Raw genomic sequence first — 25,411 nt, 5'->3', positions numbered from 1 at the left:
AGATTGAATGAATATAATATCTAGTATATACGCAATAGTGATATAATAATTAAAAGTAGAACGAAGGAAGAAATTCTCCTTAATGAGTACTGACAACCAAAGATTCCTATATGTTTATTTATTGTAAGCAGACTCTGATTAGTACAAGAAACATCGCAATGCATTTGATAACAAGCATTAAAGTTGAAAAATAATATGTTAAATTAAGGTCCATCCATCTTGAAATATTATGAACCACGTAAGAACTACCTCTAAAAAATTTGCTCACTGAATTTAAATCCAGCATACGGATAATATAGCAGAAAAAAAGGCTGTAAATCATGGTAGCAATAAGTTTCATTGTAAATAACTTACGCAAAATACATTGACTTAACCAAGAAAACTGGGATCCCCTCCCCCCAAATAAAGAAATAGAAAGAAAAAAACCAAACAATAAAGGGTAAAAAAGATTATGTGGATGAAAATCATTACATTGACACTTTACAACAGAGGGGCACTCATTATTTCACAAGCAGTAATTACACGTAAATAGTGGCACATATGCAACAGGATTACCTAGGAAGTTTGATTGGAAACAAGATGGAACTTTAATTCTACTTGATTCTTTCCTGCTTGTAAATTTCAGCTGCAGTTTACTTCCGCGACGAAACTTGAAAACGAATCCATATTTTAATCTTCTAAACTTTCAAATTGATTGAATCCTTTGGCTTTAAGAATACTAAGGATTGAGTGCCAATGCTTCTCTGTAAATCAGCTCTTTTATTTGCTCCTCGTCCAATTGTTGGTGCTCAAATTCAAATGAGAATGGCTCCATGCAGACTGGTTCATCACCTTCATCATGCAGTTTTGCAAGGTATGGATGGGCTAGAGCTTCTTCAACTGTCAATATATGTTAACAAATAGAAATGAAATTATGCACAATTTTGTACAATATATAACTTGGCTGTTTCTAATCTTCAGTGAGACTTGCTTTATTTGATGCTAATGTAGCTGCTGTTAATGTTCAAAATGAGCCTACATACTTGCTTTTTGTTGAAAAGGAAATGAAAAATGAAAGGAATGAGAAAGTTACCTGTAATTCTTTTAGTTGGATCAAGTGTCAACATTTTATCAACGAGATCCATGGCTAAGGGGTGAACATGGGGGAAGACCTTGGCTAAAGGTTGGCGAGGATATTGAGGAAGTTGTCTGATATATCTTCTCACATCCTCATTTCTCACTAACCCCAGGTCAGCCTCAGTTGGAGTGCCAAGAAGCTATATAGGAAAGAACAAGAATTATAAGCATAGATCCAGCAGAACTACTTCATACCATTAAATGATTTATGATATTCATGATATTCATGATATTAAATAACTCAAAATATACCCTTGGTAGTACAAAAAAAATAACTCAAAATATGTATGTGACTATCAAATTGTAGAAGTTAAGAAATTATTTTACGCATAATATATCACCTCTGTCAATAGACGCATCTGATGCACATGATCTTTACCCGGAAGCAGAGGCTTTTTATTCATAAGCTCCATAAAAATGCAGCCAACAGACCACACATCTATGGCAGAAGTGTAATCTGAGGAGTTCAACAACAATTCAGGAGCCCTATACCATCTTGTGACAACATATTCTGTCATGAAGTCACTCTCCATAGCTGGCCGTGCAAGACCAAAATCAATAATCTTCAAGTCGCAATTTGCATTCAGCAACAGGTTGCTAGGTTTCAAATCTCTATGGATTATGTTTGCAGAATGTATATACTTCAATCCACGAAGAACCTGATACAAGAAGTACTGCAAGTGCAAGAGCATCCAATCATCAGTAAAACCAAAAATGTAGAACGAAAGAAAGGTTCTAATGTTAAATCCTTGAAGATTTTAAAGAAGTCTACAAGTAACAACAAAAATTGTGAGCACTCACCTGGCAGTGTTCCTCTGACAGATTTTGATTGGATCGAATAATGTGGTGAAGATCGGTATCCATGAGTTCTGTGACTATGTAGACATCATTAAACTCTCTTCGCAAAGGTGGAGGAATAACATCTCTTAAAGCAATTATCTGATTTACAAACCGACTTTAATCATAAGGAAACAGAGTATATTGTGTAAACTCTTCTTTTAGCAATTTAAACTTGTACACATTAGGAGTTTAAATTTATTGCAGTGTTGGCATAAGGTTTTTCACTGTCAAACAGTGGAGTAATGACTTAGGTCGTTATTATAAAAGCCAGGTTTTAATGAGATGTCAATAAATGATTAGTTTTTAATACTGCTAGTGCATGCTAATTAAATCCTGTACATTAAAACCAAATTCACATTACCATTGACCAACTTGGTTAGAAATCCAGTTTCCCTTTGTGGGCCAAGTAAAATGATGTGTTATTAGCATATTTTCATAAATGCATTCAAGGCCATGCATTAGTCACATGTTTCACAATTTATGAGTCATGCTCTATTGCATCCCAACAAATGTGTAGGACAAGTATCTTATGGGCATTTATAATTTATTTATGTTGCTACAACCTTTCCATTAAAATGATATGGAATCTAAACAAGAAAATGGGCTTTTTTGGGTACAAATGAACAAGGAAAATAAAAAAGAGCCAAACTAGGTTTTTTGGATTCTAACTACAAATGTAAAACAAAATTCCACTATATGGAATCATTAAAACAGTTTGCCCCAACCAACAAGTAAGAAGCATGAATTGAATTTGCAGTAGTACTAAACTAAACTTGAGAAAATAGAGATTAATACTCACATTTTCATGATCCAAATGCTTAAGAAGCTTAATCTCACGGAGGGTACGCTTAGCATCCATGTAATTATCAAAAGCATTTGCTATCTTCTTAATTGCCACCAACTCATTCGTCTCCGTATTCAACAGGGAACTTCATAAATCAATCCAATTAGAGACTTAGTCTAGAATTATTCTCCATGTACAATTTAATTCTGTATTTTAATTAATGTGGCTAAACTAACAAAACTAATATTAAGGTAGAAACTAGAAACCAGCAAGAAATAAGGAGTTAACAAAAGTTTTGTAAATCGGATATTAATGCATACACAAAATTATGTTAGATTTGTCTAAAGTAACCTTTGTACAATAATTAACAAATAACAACAAATAGCTCAAACATACTTTCTGTAATCAACAAAAATCTGACACAGGATAATATGGTAAAAGAACACTTCTAAGTTCTAACATAAGCATGATTATAACTAATTAAAGATGAAGCACTTTAGTAGAGACTCAACTAGCACCAATATTATTTATGTTTCCAATAACAACATTTACTTGCAAAGTATATTTACTCATATCTAATTTATGAAGAACCAAAACGAACGATCAACATACAAGTTACTTTTCACAAAATCAATTAAATCCCGCACATAAAAACTATCAAGTTTTTTGAAGAAAAAAAAATCCAAATCCACAAAAAAAGTGACGAAAGGAAATTATGAATGAGTACCAAACGATTCCAAAGGCACCACGACCAACCGGCATGATCGGAGGGCGATATTTGGTGGTAACCTCGAACGGATTACCGAATATATTGTACTGAATATACTGTCCTCCGTGCGTTGGAACCGCCGGAAAATCTCCCACACCACCGTTCGTATTCGCACCGGCCATTTTTTTTATTTTCTTTCTTCTGACTCGTGAACTGCACCAACCACAGCGATGAGAATGTAATTGATTCTGTTTTCTCTCTCTCCAAGTGTTTCTCTCTCTAGAAACCCGTTGAAGAAGAAGGAAAAGACTTCGATATAGTTTGTATTATAAAGAGAGTTGGATCGAGTCAGTGAGTCAACTCGGTAAAGCACGTTGAGTTTTTGGTGACTTTCAGATGTTGCCAAAACGCGCAAGGTGAGGAAAAAACACGAGCGAGTAAGCGACGCTTTCAGAACTTAGATCGGACGGTTCAGATCGCAGCCGCCTCAGATCTACGGTCACGTTTTGTTCAATAATTTCTATTGCACGTCGGGTCCACCTTTCTGTTTGTTGTTATGTGTGATTGGAATGGCTTGGACCATTGACATTAGTTGGATTAGATAAAATTAAATAGGAATAATATCCAAAGCCAAAATAAAAGATGGGTAATGTTGTCTCACTCTAATAATTGAATAAATGAATTTTATTACTGAACCTAAATTTTCAATTGTATATTGTCGATATCAACCCTATATCAATCTATAATCGTGAATGAGACTAATTAAGTAATAATGGGTTGGATGAAGTTGTTGGCCGCCTAGTGTTTTATTAGGATTATCCTTTTCACGTTACTTTCCTACGAGAAGTTATTATACGGAGTAAAAAAATGTGAAAAAAGCTGACACCATGTACAACTTTTGTAGTGTAAATATTTATAGGTTGATTACGTAAGAGAATATTTTTTATGCATTTAAGTAAGTGCCTGTGATTAGAGAGTGCCTCTCTTAAAAAACTTACGTAACAAAAAAAATATAAATTGGATTTATGTAAAATGTGAATGATTTAAACTTCCCATCTAAAATCACTCTGAACATGTATTTTCGTTTTGGGAATGAATATGAGTAAAATTTGGCCATATATAAATGTAAGTTAAGAATGAAAATAATTAAGACATTCTTGTAGTGGTATAAATAAGAGGCAAAAGTTCACTTCATAGAAAGAACACTGAGAGAGACAACCAAGATTAGTTACTTTTTATACCCAAAAAACTATCAATGCATTTAACGTTAAAACTTAAAACTGCATCAGTAACAGTTTGTATTATGTTTTCTATATTCATTGACTATTTTCTTAGATTACTCATATTTGCACATGCAATAATATTTCAAGTAATTTACTTCAGCCATTCTAGGCGTGGAAGAATATTGTTAAGCATCCTTTCCGGATTGAAAGGAACTTCAGCCAATTGTCATATCTCATCCGCATCCGTTGCTAGAGAGTTAGGGCATATGAAAAATGTTTTATAACACGTTTACCAAAACAGTTAAACGAGATGCTTTGCTAACAACACTAGCAAAATACAGTAGTTGCCATGGAAATCCAATGCAATATATTAGATAGACAGTAAATATAATAATAATACCAAAGTAGCTGAGCATTACGACTGAACAATGTTATTTAACATAGATCAATAAGAAAGAGGACAAGCAAATTGTCCCTTCATCAATCAAGTCCAGGAAAATTCATTCAGAAACTACCCCAAATTTGAGCAACCCACATTGGCATACAAAACCATGTATATGGAAATTATGAGAAAAAGATCAAGGCCACACCATGCATCTTGACACACCCACACTAACATTGCTTAGGCTTCAGCAAACCTGTGAGGTAAAGTTCATGAAATGAATCAGTTCATGATGCATAACCAGGTTCACTGACAAACAAAGGTTGGTAAAATCATAAGGCATTTAATTTAAACATAAACAATAACTTTTAGGTGAACTTACCCAAGCTCAGATAGCTTTAGGTGAGCCTCACTGTAGTCAGCAAAGAAAGCATCTTCGTCCTGAAATCAGGGTGGCAAATAACAAAAGTTTGAGAAATTTGTATCATCAAAGATATCATATTTATGCTGAACATTTAAATGCAGAAGAATATACACACCTCAGCATATTTCTCAACAAGAGGGCGGAATACAGGGTCACTCAAAAGTGCAGAATCAGATGGCAGCTTAAGGAGGCCTTCCTTCTCGCCACTCAAAAGCTCCCTACCATGAATTATGGGTATTGATAAGACTTAATGTATAAGGTAATTAAAAAAGTCAGTAAAAGAACAATGTGAGGGGTAAAGAAACTCACTTGAAGTATGAGTTATCAAAGATGAGAGGATTGCTTGTCCAGGGTCCCTCAAATCCAGAACGCTCCTTGTGTGCTCCTCCCTACAAATTTGTACACAATCTTCGGTGATTAGATTTTTCTTTTTACAAACATGATAGTGTCATAATCCAATGTGGCTGAAACTACACTAAAAATAAGAACAAGTATAAATGTTCACATACAAGGGTGTGGCCACCAGAAAGAGCAACAATATCCTGATCGCTAAGCCCCATAGCCTTTCCAAACACATCCCTCAGATGGTCAGAACCTGCATTAATCAAGGATTAACCAAAAGCCCATCACAACCATTAATTCATTGTTTAAAAGTCCAGAATACTGACCCTTTGTTGCATCAGGCAAGCGACCCTCAGGTGGTGGCTCAGGCTTGTCCTGATCAGAAGAAAAGACCAACATTAGCTTCCAAAATAACACCCAAACTAACAAAGAATTGTGACATCACTAATGCATTGTGTAAATTACTGACTCAATTTATAAAACTAAATATCATGTTTAAAGGGGACATAATCATCATATTCAATGAAATTTTGGCCATGTTCAGTTGTTCACAATTTGTCATCAGATACACAGCTAGAATAATCTGTCCAAATTTGTACACATAGTCACAAAACGCAGTTAAGGAGAAACATAAACAATATCCATTATATTTTATTGTAATTCAGCAAATTTACTAATTGCTTTTTCTAACACTCCCTCACCATCAAACAAATCATATTAAACAAAAAAGGCAAAACCAAAACCTAAATAAAATTATAGCCAAAACAAAACAAAAATGTAGAAATTATGAAGTGAAATCAACAGCAAAAATACTTAATAAAAGGCAAAAAGGCACAAAACAATTACAGAAAAACAACAAAAAGCGATTAAAACATGCAGTTTACCTCTCTTCCGGGATGGAAAGGAACTTCAGGTCCACCAGTGATCTCAACAGCAACAACTCCACCCAACTGCATTACCACAAAATTAATATTAAACCATAACACAACCAAATCAACGAAACATAAAACAAAAAATTAAAAATAAATTATTACTTGATAGAAATCAGCATAGGTCAAAATAGGAAACTGCTCCTTAATAGGCTCCAAAAGCCTAACAGCGATATCAAGACCACTGTTAGCACCGTGAGCAAGCTCCGCCGCATGCTTAATAGTCCCGAACGGACCACCGCTCTTCGTTTTCACATCGAAGGTTCCAGCAGAATGCCATCTATAAATGAAAAAAATGAAGATAAATATCATCGATTCCACAATAACAATATAAGAAGAAGGAGCATCGTAACATACGCTAGACGGAGAATCAGAGGAGCACAGCCTTTCTCAGCGATAAATCCTCTCAGCTTCTTCTTCGCTTTCTCAACGGCGATTTGGTAATCAGCGCTCACGGTTGGGTATGATTTTCCCATAGCTCACGATTCTGTTACAAAATCCACAAAAAACGGTTACAAAATGAGGTGGATCGAGTGAGATTTCAGTGTAGAAGAGAACGAACCTTGAAATTTTGAAATGAGGATGTGAAATGAAAAGATGAATGCGATGTGGCACGAGGAGAGCACAAGCCAGAGGATGATTAATATATGAGGTGGTAGGTGAAAAGAATGTTCTAGTAGGTGATTTTGAGCCGTTGGATGCTTTTGGAACAGTGATTATTGATAATTTAGATGAACTATGCACGTGTGTTAATTGACCATAAAAATCATTTTTTATAGGAAATAAATAACTTCATATAAACACTTTTTTTGGCAAACGTGTTTTTTTGGAAGGATGTTAACATGCTGAAAATCAATCTTATGTGTTATCACTAGCTGATTGTAACGGCCATTTTATTAATAGTCTATTTACGATTTTAATGTTAGAGGAAAAATGAAAGGAAAAAACACTTATCAACTACAAAATATATATTTTTTATTTATTCCCCTCTAAAATCAAACTCGTAAACATTTTCTCATGATACTAACAAATCATATCCCATATATAAACATGGGATGCATATCATATATGTCTCATCAAAATCAATTTTGTTGTACCAATAAGGAGCTAATCTAATAGTATAAGGTCCATTAAATATTCAGGATGATAAAAAAGTTAATGATTCAATTATTGTGAACAATACGTGTTAGAAGTAGTAGACATGAACTTGAAAGGTATTAGTTTCTTACCCATGAAATGGGGAGATACCATAGTAACAAAAAAATTATGTTGTCCAATTTTAGATTTTACCTTCATCAATTGTATTCATCTTGTTCTTTGAACAAATAAACTCAAAATGAGTTAATTTTTACCCAAAAAAGGCATACTTATAATGTATATATTGGATTTATGGGGTGGTTTAATTAATGAATAATTGATTTAATTATATACTATCATATCATATGAATATCTTAACCAAATTAATAACCATGTGAATAACACGAATGAAAATTACGGAAATAACATAAAATTTGGAAGTAGTTATATGAAGAGGAAAAAAATTATGCACATACAAGAGTTTAATAAGCTATTATTGTGTCATTTATCATTGATATTTAAATATAATTGACTATTTAAAAGTAATACAAATTAATGATATAGCAACTATGTATAATTTTTTATATTAATAATATATAGATATTTTACTCTTATATTAATTGTTTTAACTTTAGACAAAATGCAACCTACAAGGTAAATATTAATGGCAGATTCACCATCATATATGTAATATAAATATTTGGATGATAATTTAATTCCAAAATCTACCCATTTATTATAAAACACATGTATCAATATCTGAAGGAGATTGAATTTAATAATTTTTCTTAAATCACATTAACGTGAAGAAAAACCAACACAACAATTCTATCAAGAGAGTCATTCTCACACTTTTACTTAACCCATGAAAAATATTCTTTGAAAATATATTCTCCAGTAAATTATCCTGTAAATTCTCTCTTACAATATAACATAGTATGTATCATAAAATAATATTTTGTTTATTAGTAATTGGGACATAAATGACATATGTGATTCTATTGTGGGTGAGAGAATTTAATTGGGAAAGAACTTGTTTGAATACATATTTATATAAATACAACCAATAATATACTAATAATACATTAAAAATATATTTATAATTAAAATTTAGTAATAAATAATAGCATCAAAAAACATAAATGCACTTGTTTCTAAATATGATGCGTTAAATATATTTTTACACATCAATTCTTCTTTTTAATAGGAGGATATATCATTTCTCCATTACATAAAATAATACATTAAAAACAATCTTAACGAAAACAAAGTGTGTAAATTAAGGGGTTATTGATGTTTTGAGTTTGAATCATTCAAAACATAGTTATGTTAAATATTTTTTTGGTACTATAAATTCTTTCACCCTTATGAATAAGAATTAATTCATTATAAGGAGTACAATTGTCTCTCAAATAAACGTCGTTTATAAGAATCAAACTTTTGAACATTTTGTTATCATGAGAATCTAGTGGTACTTTACATCATTAGACACATATTGGTGTATTAGATAATTGTTTAAACATCATACGTTCCATGAAAATTATCAGTGGTTTAAATTAATAAGTAATCTATCTAATAATTTACTTACGTTTTAAATATCAATTTTGTTTAATTAACTGTACATTTTACAAACTAATGTAGAAATGTCTATTAGATACCACTACACAAATAATTAAAGTTTGGTTATTTCGCATAGGTGAAAACATGTCACCGCCTATATTTGAGTTTATTGCCTACCTTATAATAGACTAAATTATATTTTTTTCAATAAATGAATCTAATTCAGACTTTTTCAAAAACCACATTAGCTTAACATGTAAAGTTTTATACCATCTAAAATTTATACTAAGTATAAGAAGTCAATGTCCTTAATTATATTATATATAATCTCTTTCGCATAGATAACTTATTTTCTTAAATTCACTCTATGTTTGACATTTGTTTTATTTCTCTTCTCTCAATAAATTTTCATTTTAAAATATAATAAAAAATAAGACATGTGTCAAAAATTAAATAAATTTAAAGAGATAAATTATATTTTGATATAATGAGATATTTTATCTTATATTAGTATTATATTATTTTAGTGCAACTAACATATGATATATGGACTTTTAATATAAATATAAAATATAATTTAGTCGATAGTATTGGATCTATTTAAAATAAGGTCCCATGAATGTGATGGAGATCCTCTGTGCCACACTCTATCCCCAAAACTAAGATCATTTGTTCTAGACAGTTCATGTTTCCATGTATCAGACTAATCACATTCAACCATATGATATAAAAAATATATTTTATGTTTTTATTATTATTTTTTCAATTAGGTATCAGTTTTTAATTGATTTGGTACATAAATGAGGCAGATGATCTCCATTCCTTCCCAAATTCTGTCCGGTCCAATCAATTGCGAACAAGTAATATAAAAATGTATCATTTTGTGTTTAAAAAAAATTCTATTTATTTATGTGTCAATTTTTAATAGGTATGAAAAAAAATTAGGACAAGTTTTAGGAAATTTGATCCTTATTCCTATCTTATTTAAATGCATACAGGATAACCTCTTTAAAGGTCTTATGATAAACTAACATTTTGGACAAAAAACATAGATTTTAAAGTTATTCAAACAAATAAACATGCTATATAACTTACATGTTATATAAGTTCTTCCATGTATCACATCTTTCCACCCTTAAATATATCCCTAACAAAAATTTATCATCCACAACAAAGTTTAGCCACGTGTGCCGTATGAAATTTGGTTTAACTAGGTTAACCTGAAACAATCCGGTTAGTTAAACCGGCCGGCCGAACGGCAAATAAAAAGAAACCTGAAACCTAAATTAGAAACGACGAACTGCAGAGCAGAACCATCGTCGCCTCGCCGCTCATCGGTCGCCTCGCCGCTCCCGGTGAACATCATACACAGATTGCAAAGCAAAAATGCCATCAGCGTCACATCACTGCTCATCGTCATCGCCTCGTCGTTCCTCGCCATACCTCTCACCGTCATCGCCTTGTCGCCATTGCACTACTCTACGGTTGCCCTTTATTTCTCTAGTTTTCTGTTAGAGACTTAGTTTTCTGCAGTATTGGCTTTGGATTTCAGTTGGTGGTGATTATTTATATAATTATATAATATAGTTTTCTTAGCCATTGCACTGCAGTTTTCTGGCTTTGTCTTTCTGCATTTTCTGATGCTGCTGAAGTGAAAGCCTTTTTCTGTCTTTGAACAAAACCTTGAGGAGTGGTAAATGTTATTGTTCACTGATTTATTTTGGGTTTGTTGTTTTGTTGATTTTCCATCAATTGAAGGTTTCTGTCTATTTTGGGATATGGACAATTCAGCCAATGTGTTTCTTATGGGTTGAGTTTTATTTTTTGTTTTGGTCTTTCTGAATAACCAAGTGACCAATGAGTTTTACCCCCTCATTGGTTTCGACAGCTCTTGGATTGATGTTTTGAAAACTGCAAACCCTTTAAAATCAAGAATTGTAAGGTGTCTTCATTTGCTCCAAGGACTTCTTAAGTTATGATAGTTTTAGCTCTTAACGTTATCATAAAAATTGCATTTTGGTCGTGGTACCTAATTACCTATTACCTATTGCATGTGAAAGAAATTTGTTGTTATGCGGTTTGATAAGGTTGTCAGGTCAAATTTTGACATACTGTCAGGGGTCTGTTTCTTAGAATTATATTGCAAAATATATTTAATGACTCAAATCTTCCATTTTTCCCTTCCAAAATACAACTCTTAAATATACCCTTAATATTGCATCCTAGCTTCCTGGTATGTATTTTTGTTTGGTGCAATATTATACTAATATATAACAGCAGAAGTATTAACATCCAACATTTGCATGGAAGGGTAATGCTACCAAAGGAGAAAATAAAGTTGACACAGGAAAATTGGGTAATGGTGTAATATCAACATCATTCCATTTGCATGGAAACATTGGTGTAGCTTTTTTTTTTTTTTTTTTCCCCACATGTATCCTTGCACTAGAGATAATCCTGTCCAAACCGGAAATATCCACAGGTAAGTGGAGCTAACTCTCCCAATGGGCATTTTTTCATCCATAAGACTCGAACCCGATTCTTGCTTAAGGAGAATCAAACATGTACCACTTGAACCAACGTCCGTTGATATTGATGCAGCTTTAAGTACAAAGAAAGTAAATCCTAACAAGGGTAACAATCATACATTTGAAATCAGCTTAGACTGTTTTCATTGAATAGAGTAAAATTAAGTTTTTTATACTGGAACGTATCATTTATTATTAATTTGTATTATTTTTGTTTTTACTCTAATTGGAATTAGATAAACTAAGTTCGTTTCAGTATAAAAAAATAATCAATTGAGAGTCAATAATGATTAATAAATTAATGATATATAATTTGTTGACAATGTTTTTACACTTACATTATTAGTCGGTGTATAGATATTAAATCTAAATTAATATTTTAAAACATTTTGGGGTGAGCATTGTCTCCACTATCTGGTTCCAAACTCCTATCCGACTATATTATGTGTTTTAAAATTGGAGGTATATTATACTCTTCGCTAGAATGCTTGCCTAAAACTAGCAACAAAAAATTCCAACATGGTTGCAAATATTGAATTCACATGTATTTTTTATTGTGGTCTGAATGTATGTATTCAAGTATCACTGGCACACAAAAAATGCATCGAAGAAAATCGTTACTGTTTTGAATTATATATTTTCGTAGATTTTCAGTTTTAGGAACGACGTTATTCTCTTAAAACTGTGGCCACATGTCTTTGTAAAATTAGTCCACAACCAGAGAGTCATTTTAAAATTAAAACATTTTTGTTTTTTGTTTCGACTAAAAACCCATTAAAATTATGATTATTTGGAAGGAGTCAATATTCCTATCCATTTTCCATTGGTGTTGGAAGGATTTAGGTTCTAGAGTAAGTTGGGCACATAAGAGTAAACCAATGACCATCATAATCAACATGTAATTGCATTTGGTTTGAGATTTAAGGAGGACTCCCCCATGGGTTTAGTAATGTTCGCCTTATTCATCGGGGCACTCACATGCCATGACCACCCATTCTCATTTACTTGCTCCCATCCAAAAAAGAAATATCATTTGGGTATTTGGGGATCCACTCAAATGACTGAATGAGCCTTGATCTTACCAAAATAACCAATTTTCTTTCAAAAAAAAAAGTTTTGTATACCGTTAGTGTCGGTGTACTATTTACTATTTATTTTTAAGTATTATTAACTTTTAAATAAAAGTAATATAAATAAATGATTTGAATGTGCATAAAATTTTACAATGTCAATACATATATATTAGACTCTAAGAAAGACAAAATAGTGGCATACTTAATCAAAACATCAAATTAAAGGTGAAAGATATTTTATTCTCGGCCATTGTGTTCATGGTCTTGTTTCGTAGTGTGGTCAAATAAATCTTGTATTGAACTCTTATCTTAATGGATAAGTTGTAAACCATAATTATACAAGTATCAACCTAGTATAGTTAAGCAAGCAGTGGGATCATGCACTTTCATATCCTTTGTGGGGTCGTCGGTATGTCACACTAAATCGAAACATCCTGACCCACAAAACGTCATGCTATTATATGTCTTCAATACATGCCTTCATCGTGCTTACTCCATCCCTAATGCTGGATTAACTTCTTAATTAAACTTTTAACCCTGATTCATATTTCATTGCCGAAGACTCTGATGCGTCTTTTCATTTCTTTTTAGAATTTAAAATGTTAACGGGGTCTAAAATTCATAATTACCTTCATTCTCCGAGTTATTTTTTGTATTACTAAGAATATCTCATCATCTCATTTGGTAAGAAATTAATCCATTTTAGAGTGTGTGACTGTCATTATTAACAAGTGTCATTCATAATAATCAAACTCTTAAAATTTTAATCATCATGAATATCTAATGAAGCTTTACACTATTAAATCATTATATTTGTTTTCTTAATAATCTAAGTCTGTCTAGAAGTAATGTTACCTTGCAAAATGGCTAGTGCCAACTGCCAAGTGTGAAAACTAAAAACTTGGGCGGTGACATGGTGACCCACTAAACAGATGATGTTTAATGCCACTTCTCTCTTGATCATATATCCACATTCATGTTCCACTTGATGTATTAAGCCAATGAAAAAACTCCATTTATTTAAAAAGAAAAATTATAAAAACATAAATTAATATTTTAATATTATTTTATATACTTGATTAGTACTGCACATAGGAAGATAGAAATTATAGAACAAGTCCTTATGTAGTTATGTCAGCCAAAAAAATGATTAAAGGGAAATTGCAGTGGACACCACACCAACACTTTTCCATGCAATTCAGTGTTTACATAACACCTTTTGAGGATAATATAGTAATATTTCAGTTTGTATGACGTCGAGGCAGCTTCGTGTGATAAGTCTATACTAAAACATTAACATATACATTTTTTTCGTTGCTTGCTATATATATTCCCACATGATCTAGCTTCTAAGCAAAAATCTTAAACTGGTTCCCCAAACAAAAAAACCATGTCCCATTTCTCTTTTCCCTCCATCTACAACCTCTCCTAAATTTTTCTTGGGCACCGAGGCCTTTAATTTTCAAATAATTTTACTCCTGTTTATAAGTAATCTTAAATTTTGGTATTTCCTTATCCCAAAATTCTGTTTAAATTTATACTCATTAATCATTATATATTTGCTCCTTGTCTATTTCATTATTGATTTCAGATAAAAACAAATTTGAAAATGGCAACAACTTCTTCTTCCACACCTCATAAGGAGAAAGCAAACCTTCCCCCCAAAAGAGGACAAATCAAAGCTCAAATATTTAGCAGCTTTGTTAAGTTTGTGACATCAAAGGGTGGAAAAGTCACTGAAAATATTGGTAATAACAACTCTGGTGGCTCTGCTTTTTCTAGTTCTACCCCACCACCAAGTGCTTATAACTCTGATATCTCTTCCTCCTAAACTACTCCATCATGTTATGTTACCATCATGTTTAACTTTTCTCAACACATGCTTCATCATGGTTCTCTTACAAAGTTACAATGCTTGTTAATTATCAAATTGAAGGTAAAAGATGAAGCATCTGTGTCTGTTATTTTTCCTACTGCAGACAGAAGCTGTTATTTCATGTAATTACCGTTGTCTATGTCCTCTCGAATATAAATTTTACAAGTCCAAGATGTGTTGTTGTGGCGTGAAGAATAAAATCATGCAAAACCAGTGTTTTTGGTGGTTGAGCATGAATGTAATTTGCTAAAGTTGTTGTTTTAATTTGTTATGTGTATTGATCCTTGTACAAGCTTAGTTTAGTTAATTGGTATTGTTGGAATTGGTCCTTATTCCTTAACCTCTCCGGTATAGATGACATAACTGGAGGAGGTAGTGTCTAAGTGTAAGTGGTCTTTGTTTTCATTGTACTACTTTTTAATGTTATCTTCGGTTTCTCTTTTGTAATTTCTTACAAGTATGCATTATGTAGAACTACACTTTCAATGTTGATTATCTTTTGTGCTATATTTTTGCTAGCTCCATAAACTTGTTTAATCATTTGTCACATGAATAACAATAACACGTTGGTTTAATGATGTAAGGTCATACTGAATCTTAAGATTGAGGGTTCGATTCTTGAAAATGACACTGATTATAGAGCTAGCTACGAACCCAAGTTATTTTTTTATCAGAAAAGGTGAGGAAATATTCTTAATAGTCCAATTTTTTTTTTGTCACATGACTAAGTTAAGTTTGGAACTATTTATGGCTGCGTGCGTTGGGAGCTTGGGTACGTTGGTTTGGTGATTTGTCTTGTTCCTGAGTTCCTTAGTTCCTTCCAAAAATTAACCTCCACTAAATAATTAAATTATGATACGGTATGCCCTTAAATGTGTACTGCAGCTTTGAGTTTTTTTATACTACTAATAATATTCATTCTTTTTTTTTTGTAAGAATTAATATCTTCATAGTATGTGTAACAATTAAACCCTTAATATTTTGCTCGTGTTCTAAGAATCTAATAAGATTTTACACCACTTGAATAATATTAAAGTCCAATTGATATTAAATTTAATATTAAGCTTCCTAAAATTTCTACTTTGTTCAATCTCCCCATTTCAAGATACAATATTCATAATTTAAACCTTCGTGAAATATTAACACATGGATAATATATTTCTCAATGACATCACTATATAACACATCTCTCAATACCCATTCAGAGATTATTATGATTAAAAAACATTTTCCAATCTAAGTTCACGATATTTGTTCGAATGTGAAATTGGATTTCGTGAATTATAAAAGTTGGGATATGCCTCATCGTTCTCTAAGTAGTTAAAAAGATTTACAAATTATCCACAACAATGTGTTCATGATGACAGCAAAATTTGAACTCGCATGAAATATAAATAAATTTCTTATTAACTAAACCAAACTTCATATATCCATTTAATTATAAGGTGTGACTTCTCATATATCCATTTTAAGGTATGGAACAACTAAAGTGTTTTTGTTGTAATTAATTTCCTTAACATTATTTTTTGTTGGATATGGGAAATATTATATACTGAAACATCCAACTAAAGTGAATAATAAAGGTGAGGGTGTGTGGGGCATATTTCGATGATAATACAGTCCTATAGTTGATGAACCGGATGATTACTTTTTCTTCATTCAATTCCTTTCATAGTATTTATAAAAAACACTTCTCTATCACTTCCATTAGCCAACGACCATAATTTATTAGGGTCGGCTAAGACTTTGTAAACACATTAATTAAGACCGTGACATAAAAACACTGGTCTTGGCCAATCGGCATTGTTCTATAGATAAAATCAGTCTGCCACCAAGTGGCAATGACAATTGGGAAAATCTGAAATGTGTTTGTGCTTGCCCAATCTTCATTGTATTTAAATAGAACTCGAACATAGTAAGGCTAAAAAATAGACTATTAACCTTGGTTCTGTCTGATTTTAGGTAACCCAAATCCATATTAAACTCGATCGAAACATGTTTTTTTGTCTTTTAAATAGACTTTTTTGTGTAAATCAAATTTGAGTATCATTTGTACCAATCCCAAATCTGAACCGAGTATTTCAAATCCGAGAAAGCCTAAACCTAATCAATATGAGTTTTTCTCCTTAAATTCGAATTGTATTTTGAGAGGTACCAACAGATTCAGTTGTCATCCGTGGGGTGTGTGACTCAAAATAAAAAAACATCCTTTCTATTTAGGTTTTCTCATCTCCACGTGGATGCAGAAATGTGCACAAAAAGAGAATTGTACAGGAAAATTACTGAGTCATTGTTAACGAAAGTAAAAGAAGAAGAAGAAGATTTAGAGTGAAGGAGAGGTTAGGAGAGTTTTAGAATTGAGAATGAATAATGGATATATTGATTAACAAGATATCAATCTCATTTATACAAGTTTCTATATTTGGTTAACTAACAATAACTACTAACTAAAAATAGAAAACTTCCTAACTATATCAACTAACCATTGATTACACCTTTTAATACCCTTCCTTAATCAAGAGTTACACCACTACAAATGCATACAGAAAAGTACATAACCTACTATCTCCTATTCTAGTCAAAACGGAGGACTTTTAGCATGTTTCTCATCTTCTTGAATCTTTCAATTTTCAATCCTTTGGTTAGCACGTCTGCAATCTGATCTTCTGTTGGACAATGAACCAACTTCACCTTCTCATTCTCAACTTGATCTCTAAGAAAATGGAACCTTGTTTCAATGTGTTTACATCTTCCATGACTGACTGGATTCTTGGCTAAGTTAATTGTTGATTTGCTGTCTACTCTTAGCTCAAACTTACCAAGTTCACCACACTTCAACTATGCTATCAAGGATGTCAACCACAGGCCTTGGCATGCTGCTATATACTCAACCTCACATGTAGAAAGAGCCACCACGTCTTGCTTTTTAGAACTCCATGACACAGGTGCACCAAATATGGAGAACACATACCCATAAGTGCTTTTTATATCTTCCTTATCTCCACACCAATCTGAGTCTGAGTAACCAACAAAACTAGATTCATTTACCTCTTTCTCATTGGGAAACAAAATTCCATAATTCATAGTTCCCTTCAAATATCTCATTATCCTCTTGGCTGCAATCATGTGACATTGCCTAGGATTGGCCATATGTCTGCTTATTACTCTTGTAGCATAGCTTATCTTAGGTCTACTATGATAAATGAACCTAAAATAACCTACCATTTGCCTAAAGAGAGTTGGATCTACTGATTTTTCAGCTTCTTTATCAATCAAACCAACCTTTCCTTCAACTAACACTACTACTAGTTTGCATTCAAGCATTTGAAATCTGCTTAGAACATCTTTGACATACTTCCTTTGATGCATCAATAATCCTTCTTGAGTCTTCTGAAATTCTATTCCCAAGAAGTAGGCCAATTCACCTAAATTTGTCATCTCAAACTCAGACTTCAATTTCCCTTTAATTCTTAGAACCTCAGATTCGCAGCTTCCAGTGATAACTAAATCGTCAACATATAGGCAGAGTAGAGTTGTTTCTCCAGCACTTGATGAGTTCATATAGACTCCATGCTCAATCTTGCATTTGATGAAACCAATAGACCTTAGGAATGAGTTTATTCTCCTATTCCAAGCTCTTGGAGCTTGTTTAAGCCCATAGAGAGCTTTATTCAATTTTAGCACTTTTGTTTCATCATGAGTTATGTCAAAACCAGGAGGTTTGTTATGTACATTTCTTCCTCAAGAGGCCCATTAAGGAAGACACTCTTGACATCAAGCTGCCACAATTTCCACCCAGGCCAACTTGCCAAGGCTACAAATAACCTCATTGTTTCAAACCTTGCCACATGTGCAAAGACATCAGTGTAATCATATCCTTCCTTTTGTGTAAACCCTTTTGCAACAAACCTTGCCTTGTGTTTTGAGACACTGCCATCTGGTCTGAGTTTGACTTTATATACCCACTTTAAAGGTATAGGTAATTTTATTACTGGTAGTTTAGCTTTTGTCCAGGTGTTGTTCTTTTCAATTGCCTTGAGCTCTTCTTCCATTGCACTGAACCACACATCTTCCTTCATAGCTTGTTAGAAAGTGATTGGTTCAGTTTCTCCCATAAGTGCAAGATGGATTAGATCACCCTCATATGTAATTGCATCATCAGAAAATAACTCATATTCATTAAGTCTCATAGGTGGTTGTCTTACCCTTGTAGGTCTAGATACAATCCTTGTAGCATCTTTTCTTGAGGCTGAGTTGACTTCATCTACAACTTCATGATCATCTTGATCTTCTAGCGCATGAATTAAAGGCATAGTTTTCCTTTGCTCAACCCTTTTGTGAAGATCATTCCATGTACTCATCTCATTAATATACACATCCCTGCTGAAGACCACTTGATTTGTCACAAGATTTAATAGTTTGTATGATCATGTTGGGTGATAACCAACAAAAATCATTAACTCACTTTTATCATCAAGTTTCTTTCTGACTTGATCTGGAATGTGTTTGAAACATATTGAACCAAATACCTTCAAATGCTTTACTGATGGCCTTCTTCCAGTCCAAACTTCCTCAGGAACTTGGTTCTTTATGCTCTGAGTTGGGCATCTATTTAGAACATAAGTGGTTGTGGTGACTACTTCTCCTCATAGGTTATGAGGTAACCTTTTGCATCTCAGCATACACCTCACCATATTCATTACTGTCTTGTTTCTTCTTTCAGTAACACCATTGTGTTGAGGTGTGTAAGGAGTTGTCACCTCATGGATTATGCCTTGATCAACACAAAATTTCTCAAGCTCTCTTGATGTGAATTCTCCTCCTCCATCAGTCCTGAATATTTTCATTTGTTTTCCTGATTGTCTTTCAGCCTCTGCTTTGAACCTCTTTAAGTGTTCAAACACCTCACTATTTGCCTTGATGAGATAGATCCACATCTTCTTGCTAAAGTCATCAATAAAAGAAACAAAATATATGTTTCCTCCTAGTGAATTCACTTCAAAAGGTCCACACACATCAGAGTAGACAATATGCAATAGTTCAGTAGCTCTAACTTGTGTGTACTTGCTAAAAGGAATTCTAGTTTATTTACTGATTATGCAACTATCACATATTGGCAAGTGTGACTTTATTTCAGGCAAACCACTGACTAAATTTTTCTGGTTTAGTAACTTTAGATCTCTAAAATTTAGGTGGCCATACCTTAAGTGCCAAAGCCAAGATTCATCCATATTGGTTTCAGCATTCAGGCATTGAGACTTCACTACATCTAGCTTTACTTGGAACGTTCTGTTGCTTGAGAGATGTGCACTAAGAACTCTTCTCTTCATGTTGTCATCAATCTCCATTAGACCATTATGCAACTCCATACCGAGACCTTTCTCATGCAGCTGACCAATACTGATGAGATTAGTTTTCATGTTAGGGACAAACAACACATCAGTTATGAATGCCCTTCTGCCATCTTGCATTCTTAATGGAATGTATCATGTTCCTTCAGCTGTTACAACTCTATTGTCAGCAAACTTCACCTTATTTCTTCTGGTTGGATCAAAATTCACTAACCAATCCTTATGTCCAGTCATATGATTGGAGCATCCTGAATCAAGATACCATGTATCATTTCCAATTTTGCTGATTGTTGTAGTCATCATTAACTGCATAGCCTCATCACCAAAGTCTTCACCCTCTTCCTTGGCAAGATTTGCCTCAAGATCTTGCTTCCCTTGATGTTGGTTCTTGTTTGATGCATAGCACTCAGATGCAAAATGCCCTAGCTTGTCTTATTGAAAATTTTCACATTGAAACTTCCTCTCTTGGTTGATGTTTGAGTCTGCAAGGCTTGGTGTGAAGGCCTATCAACTAATCTTTCATTGAGTCTGTGCTCATGAGCTTCAAGAGACATTTGTGGTTCTTCAATTCTCATCTTTTCGACTCTCCCTGATTCTTCAATTGCCACTATTACATGATCAAATTTGGGAGTCACAATTTTCAACACTTTCTCAACAATTGCAGCATCCTCCATTTTTTCACCACAAGATTTCATTGCATTAACTTGAGTTATGATTCTTGTGAAGTCAACAATTCTTTCTCTATCATCCATTTTCATAAGCTCATACTGCCTCCTCAATGTTTGTAGTCGAATTTTCTTCAGTTGTGCAGCCCCTGCATAATGCTTTTCCAACACATCCCAAGCCTCCTTTGTTGTTGCAGATCTTGCAATCTTCTCAAAGTGAGCATTGTCCGCTGCTTGGTGTAGGAGACATATTGCTTTGCAATCTCTCTTCTTGTTATGTTTGTGAGCATTCCTTTTTGCTTAAGTTGCTCCTTCTTCCAACATCGGCAACCCTTCCTCAACAATATCGACAACTTCTTGGTAGCCAAAGATGACTTTCATCTGAATGTTCCATCCGGTCCAATTTTTTCCATCAAGCACATGAAGATTCATGGCAAAATTCCTTGTTACTTGAGCCATGATTGCAGCGGAATATTTTGATCTTTTTGTGGCTCTAGATACCAGATGTTAACAAAAGTAAAAGAAGTAGAAGAAGATTCAAAGTGAAAGAGAGATTAGGAGAGTTTTAGAATTGAGAATGAATAATGGATATATTGATTAAGAAGATATCAATCTCATTTATACTACTAACTAAAAATAGAAAACTTCCTAACTATATCAACTAACTATTGATTACACCTTTCAATAGTCATCACAAGCTGATGATATGAAAAAGGTAGTGTTCTCCAATTAATATTGGATATTGATAATGAGCAATATACAAATCCTGGTACACATTATTACCGTGAATTAATATAACTATACTATAATTATAAGTGTGAAAAAATATAATTTATTTTCGATATTTTTATATTATAATTATAAGTATAAAAAATTATTTATTTTTGATGTGTTTTTTATGCCTTACATTGTCAGTCATCATGCACTCCCGTCCTATTAAAAATATTTGACTTTTATAATAATTACTTTAAAAATTGCACACTGAATGATGTGTGATAGATTAAAAACATAAATATGTCTTACACAATCAAATATTAACATTAAGATATGGGTTAATATTGTAATTAAAAATATCACCATTAAAATATTGGACTCTGTAATCATTATATTAATAGTCATATATAAAATAATATGTGATTACCCGATATTATAAATAAAGAATATTACACTAAGAATATATTATAAGAATTAATCAAAATTAAATAGTTGATGTTTTATATTCACAAAAACAAATAGTTGAGATTTTTCATTAGTCAATTTTTACACTGCTTAAAAAATCTTGTCACACTTTAATTTTTTTAAGTTTTCTAAGGACTTGTATTAGTTAGGAAACTATTTTATTTTACATCAGAATTATATGGATATCATTTGATATCTTTTCTTTTTTATATTTCCAATTAAGTGAGAAGTAGAAACAAAAAATATACGATATCAAATATAATCACTAAATTTTGATATACAATTATATTTTTATAAACGACATATTTCTTTACACTAGACAAACCTTTTTTTATCATTAAAAAATCCTAATATCTTTCCTAGTTAGTAAAATTGGATAAGCAGAGTGAAATTTTAGACACGTTGAGCAAACGTTGGGGGTAAAAAAGCAAGACAAAGATATGTTGTCCCAAACTTACCTCAAGTTAATTTTTTAATTGACATATTTTTATTGGTTCATAACATAGTTTAAGATAACATATCTTTTTCAATAAACCATATATGTCACCAAATGGCCAAAATAATGAGCAATCAGGAATGTCACATCCTACATGTTTTTCATTGTGCTAGAATACCGCATCTTTGTTTTTTACAGGTTAAAAGGTGCCAACTAGATCTGATTTTCTCTAATGATCATGATTCATGAATGAAATATGTAGTTGATGAGAAGAGATTCTTATTAATGGATAAAAAAGTGGAATATGATACTATATACAGTTAAAACTTTGAATCGAGCATTGATAATAACCCACCATGATTATTTCAGTTAGGAGATAGAAATGAAAATGACAAGCACACACCAAGTGGATTCTTCGACCAATGGATTACTGCACTTTGTTGAAAATGGATAACGAAAATTGAAATATTTGTTAAGCTTAGTCACTAAGATTATAATTTACAACTAAAATGTTAGATGCTTAGTTTATTTTGGTTAGATACCCTTTTGAATTAAGTTTTATTTTATTGCACTCCATGGCGTGCAAGCAAAAACAACAAAGTGTTTGGACATTTTCTAGCATTTTTTAGATTCCATACTTGCTAATATGTTTTAATATGCACATAATTAAAAACGCTTATGCATATTATATTCGTTATCCTAAGTCCTAACCCACATAAGATTATGTAATGAAACGTGGACAGATTATAGTTTTTCGCTTCTGGAGTATGCAACAAGAAAACTTATCAATTATCATACGGTTGATGGTTGCATTTTAGTTTAGTATCTTAAAAAGTAACAAAATGAGATGTGAAGGCCTTAGTTAATAAAAGAAAGAAAATGCAACAATATGATGTAAGTATCTGGTGCAAGCTTGCAAGTTTGATTAATAAAATCGCATTTTTTCAATGAAGCTTTCATTCAATAGGTTAAAGTAAACAAGTTTAAATAAAATATCATCCTTACTTAAATAAATTAAGTAATTTGGTCATAAAAATTGTAAATTTCTTGGTCCTCCAAATGTGTCAACAAATAAGTTTAAAAGTTAGGAAATGTTATGTTGGTTCTCGACTTAGTTGGTGGCTCTTTTGAGAACTTAATTTTATTAGATTTATTTTATTATACATAGTGTATATAGGACCAAGTTGATGATACTATTATCTTTGGAGGACCAAGTTAACATTTTGTTCAATAAATTAAATTACAAAAAAATATAAGCTAATTTCATAAATTTATATTGATTTGAGAAGTGCATTGAAATCTCAAACTACCAAATAATTTAATGGTAAATACATGTTGCTCATTTTAATGAACTCTTATCCTATTTAAAACATATAAACATATTGTATGTCTTTAAAATGACCATATAAAAGACATTCTCTCATTTAAGAAATTAATTTCTTCAATGATTTAGTAATTGTCATTTCAACAAATGTCACTCTCAATAATTGAATCATTGACATTTTGATCTTCTTAGGATCTAACAAAAACTTACACCACTAAACAAACATCTTATTGTTCTTATCTAACTAAATATACTCGAGTTTGTCCTTTGAAGGAAAAGATAATAATATAAATTTTTTAACCTTATATCATAATTATATTTTATATTTTAAAATCTTCTCACTTCTTTATTTCTTATGGAAAATCAGTATACAACTACTCCAAGATAGATTCATCCATAAGTATCTACATATAAATAAAATACATAAATATTTTATCTCCACTAGAGACAATATAGCTTCCCATGGAGCATCTCTAATGCTATATTTGACATGGGAAGTTAAGGACATAGCATATGAGCCAAATTGGGTTTCACTTAGAATTTATGTTAAGGGAACAAGTCTAAGGCAACAAAAAAATTAAATATTCTACATCAAATAATATGTGAGACCCTCTTTAGTATGATACATATAGAATAACTAAATGATTGTAATATTATATATATATATATATATATGAGGTTAGTATAAAGATTTATATATATTTATTGTATAATCTATAATTCATTTATATTATTGTTTTAAGATGTCAATAATATATAAATTTTGTACATCCCTTAATACATTTGTTCATATACTATAGTCATTAATATATTAAATTAGTTAAAAGATATGTTAAGAGATAAATGATATGTCAAATATAATAATGTATGAAAAGGAATGAAAATGTTGTTAATTTTATATGATAATAATGATTAATGATTACCCGGTTTTTGAAACAAACTAGTTTGGCATGTGTGTAAGTGGAATCTTGTAGCTCACGCGTTGTAACTTCACATCCAAGTGTGGTCCATTGCCAGCTCAGCACATTAACGTCTTTATAAACGACATCACTTCATTCTCTCTCATCACATCTAACTTTATCTCTTTCTCTCTTCAATTCCTCTCTCTGTCTCTTTATACTCTGTTCCTTCACTTCAATTAAATGGAGTTGTTCACAGAAACCAAATCAAAGAATAAGAAGAACGGGCACACACAACAATCGCTTCCACCAAGAAGAGGACAAATAAAGATCAATATACTGAAGACTATCCTCAAAACCACTGCGTCCTTCACTCACAGGCATCAACCTACATCCACGCCCACAACACCTCCAATTCCAAGTGGCTATACTTCTGATGCCTAATTCAACACCTTCACTTTATTTATGATGTTTTTTGATTGGTTAGAAAAATATTTTATTATTAAATTTTATTATTAAGTATATATTTTTCAATCGATCAGAAAAAGTTTATATGAAGTGACACACTCTTGTAGTACATATGTTGATTAGATTTAATTGTATTGTGTATAGTTGTAAATAAATTTTCACATTTTACTTATTTGATTGTTTTCCTCCTACCTCCTTACATAATGATTTCCTCCCAATCTTTGGT

General features: G+C 32.1%; 2 protein-coding genes across 4 annotated transcripts in view; both read right to left on the bottom strand.

Moving 5' to 3' along the window:
* On the bottom strand, positions 250-3,937 carry LOC109325073 (mitogen-activated protein kinase 3-like). Of its 2 annotated transcripts, XM_019557222.1 has the most exons (7): positions 3,468-3,937; positions 2,756-2,885; positions 1,918-2,055; positions 1,458-1,790; positions 1,073-1,256; positions 676-879; positions 250-624 (listed from the first exon to the last, which is right to left on the bottom strand). In XM_019557222.1, the coding sequence occupies exons 1-6, from the start codon at positions 3,629-3,631 to the stop codon at positions 719-721; spliced, it is 1,110 nt and encodes a 369-aa protein (XP_019412767.1). In that variant the 5' UTR covers positions 3,632-3,937; the 3' UTR covers positions 250-624; positions 676-718. The 2 variants fall into 2 exon arrangements, with proteins under 2 accessions (XP_019412767.1, XP_019412766.1); XM_019557221.1 differs by having other exon boundaries at positions 250-879; positions 3,468-3,936.
* LOC109325078 (L-ascorbate peroxidase, cytosolic-like) overlaps positions 5,061-25,411 on the bottom strand; it is a 30,391-nt gene continuing 10,040 nt past the window's right edge. Inside the window, exons 1-10 of one of the 2 annotated variants that reach the window (XM_019557225.1) lie at positions 7,312-7,438; positions 7,107-7,236; positions 6,855-7,029; positions 6,705-6,770; positions 6,147-6,195; positions 5,988-6,073; positions 5,788-5,867; positions 5,594-5,696; positions 5,437-5,495; positions 5,061-5,310 (exon numbers count right to left, since the gene is read on the bottom strand). In XM_019557225.1, coding sequence (XP_019412770.1) covers positions 5,295-5,310; positions 5,437-5,495; positions 5,594-5,696; positions 5,788-5,867; positions 5,988-6,073; positions 6,147-6,195; positions 6,705-6,770; positions 6,855-7,029; positions 7,107-7,225 — 753 coding nt within the window. In that variant the 5' untranslated portion in view covers positions 7,226-7,236; positions 7,312-7,438 and the 3' untranslated portion in view covers positions 5,061-5,294. Of the gene's footprint in view, positions 5,311-5,436; positions 5,496-5,593; positions 5,697-5,787; positions 5,868-5,987; positions 6,074-6,146; positions 6,196-6,704; positions 6,771-6,854; positions 7,030-7,106; positions 7,239-7,311; positions 7,439-25,411 lie in introns of those variants that run through there. The other variant, XM_019557227.1, reaches the window with a different exon arrangement.

This window comes from Lupinus angustifolius, chromosome LG13 (assembly GCF_001865875.1).
Source record: "Lupinus angustifolius cultivar Tanjil chromosome LG13, LupAngTanjil_v1.0, whole genome shotgun sequence".
NCBI lineage: Eukaryota > Viridiplantae > Streptophyta > Magnoliopsida > Fabales > Fabaceae > Lupinus > Lupinus angustifolius.
This window is presented reverse-complemented; position numbering and strand designations above follow the sequence as displayed.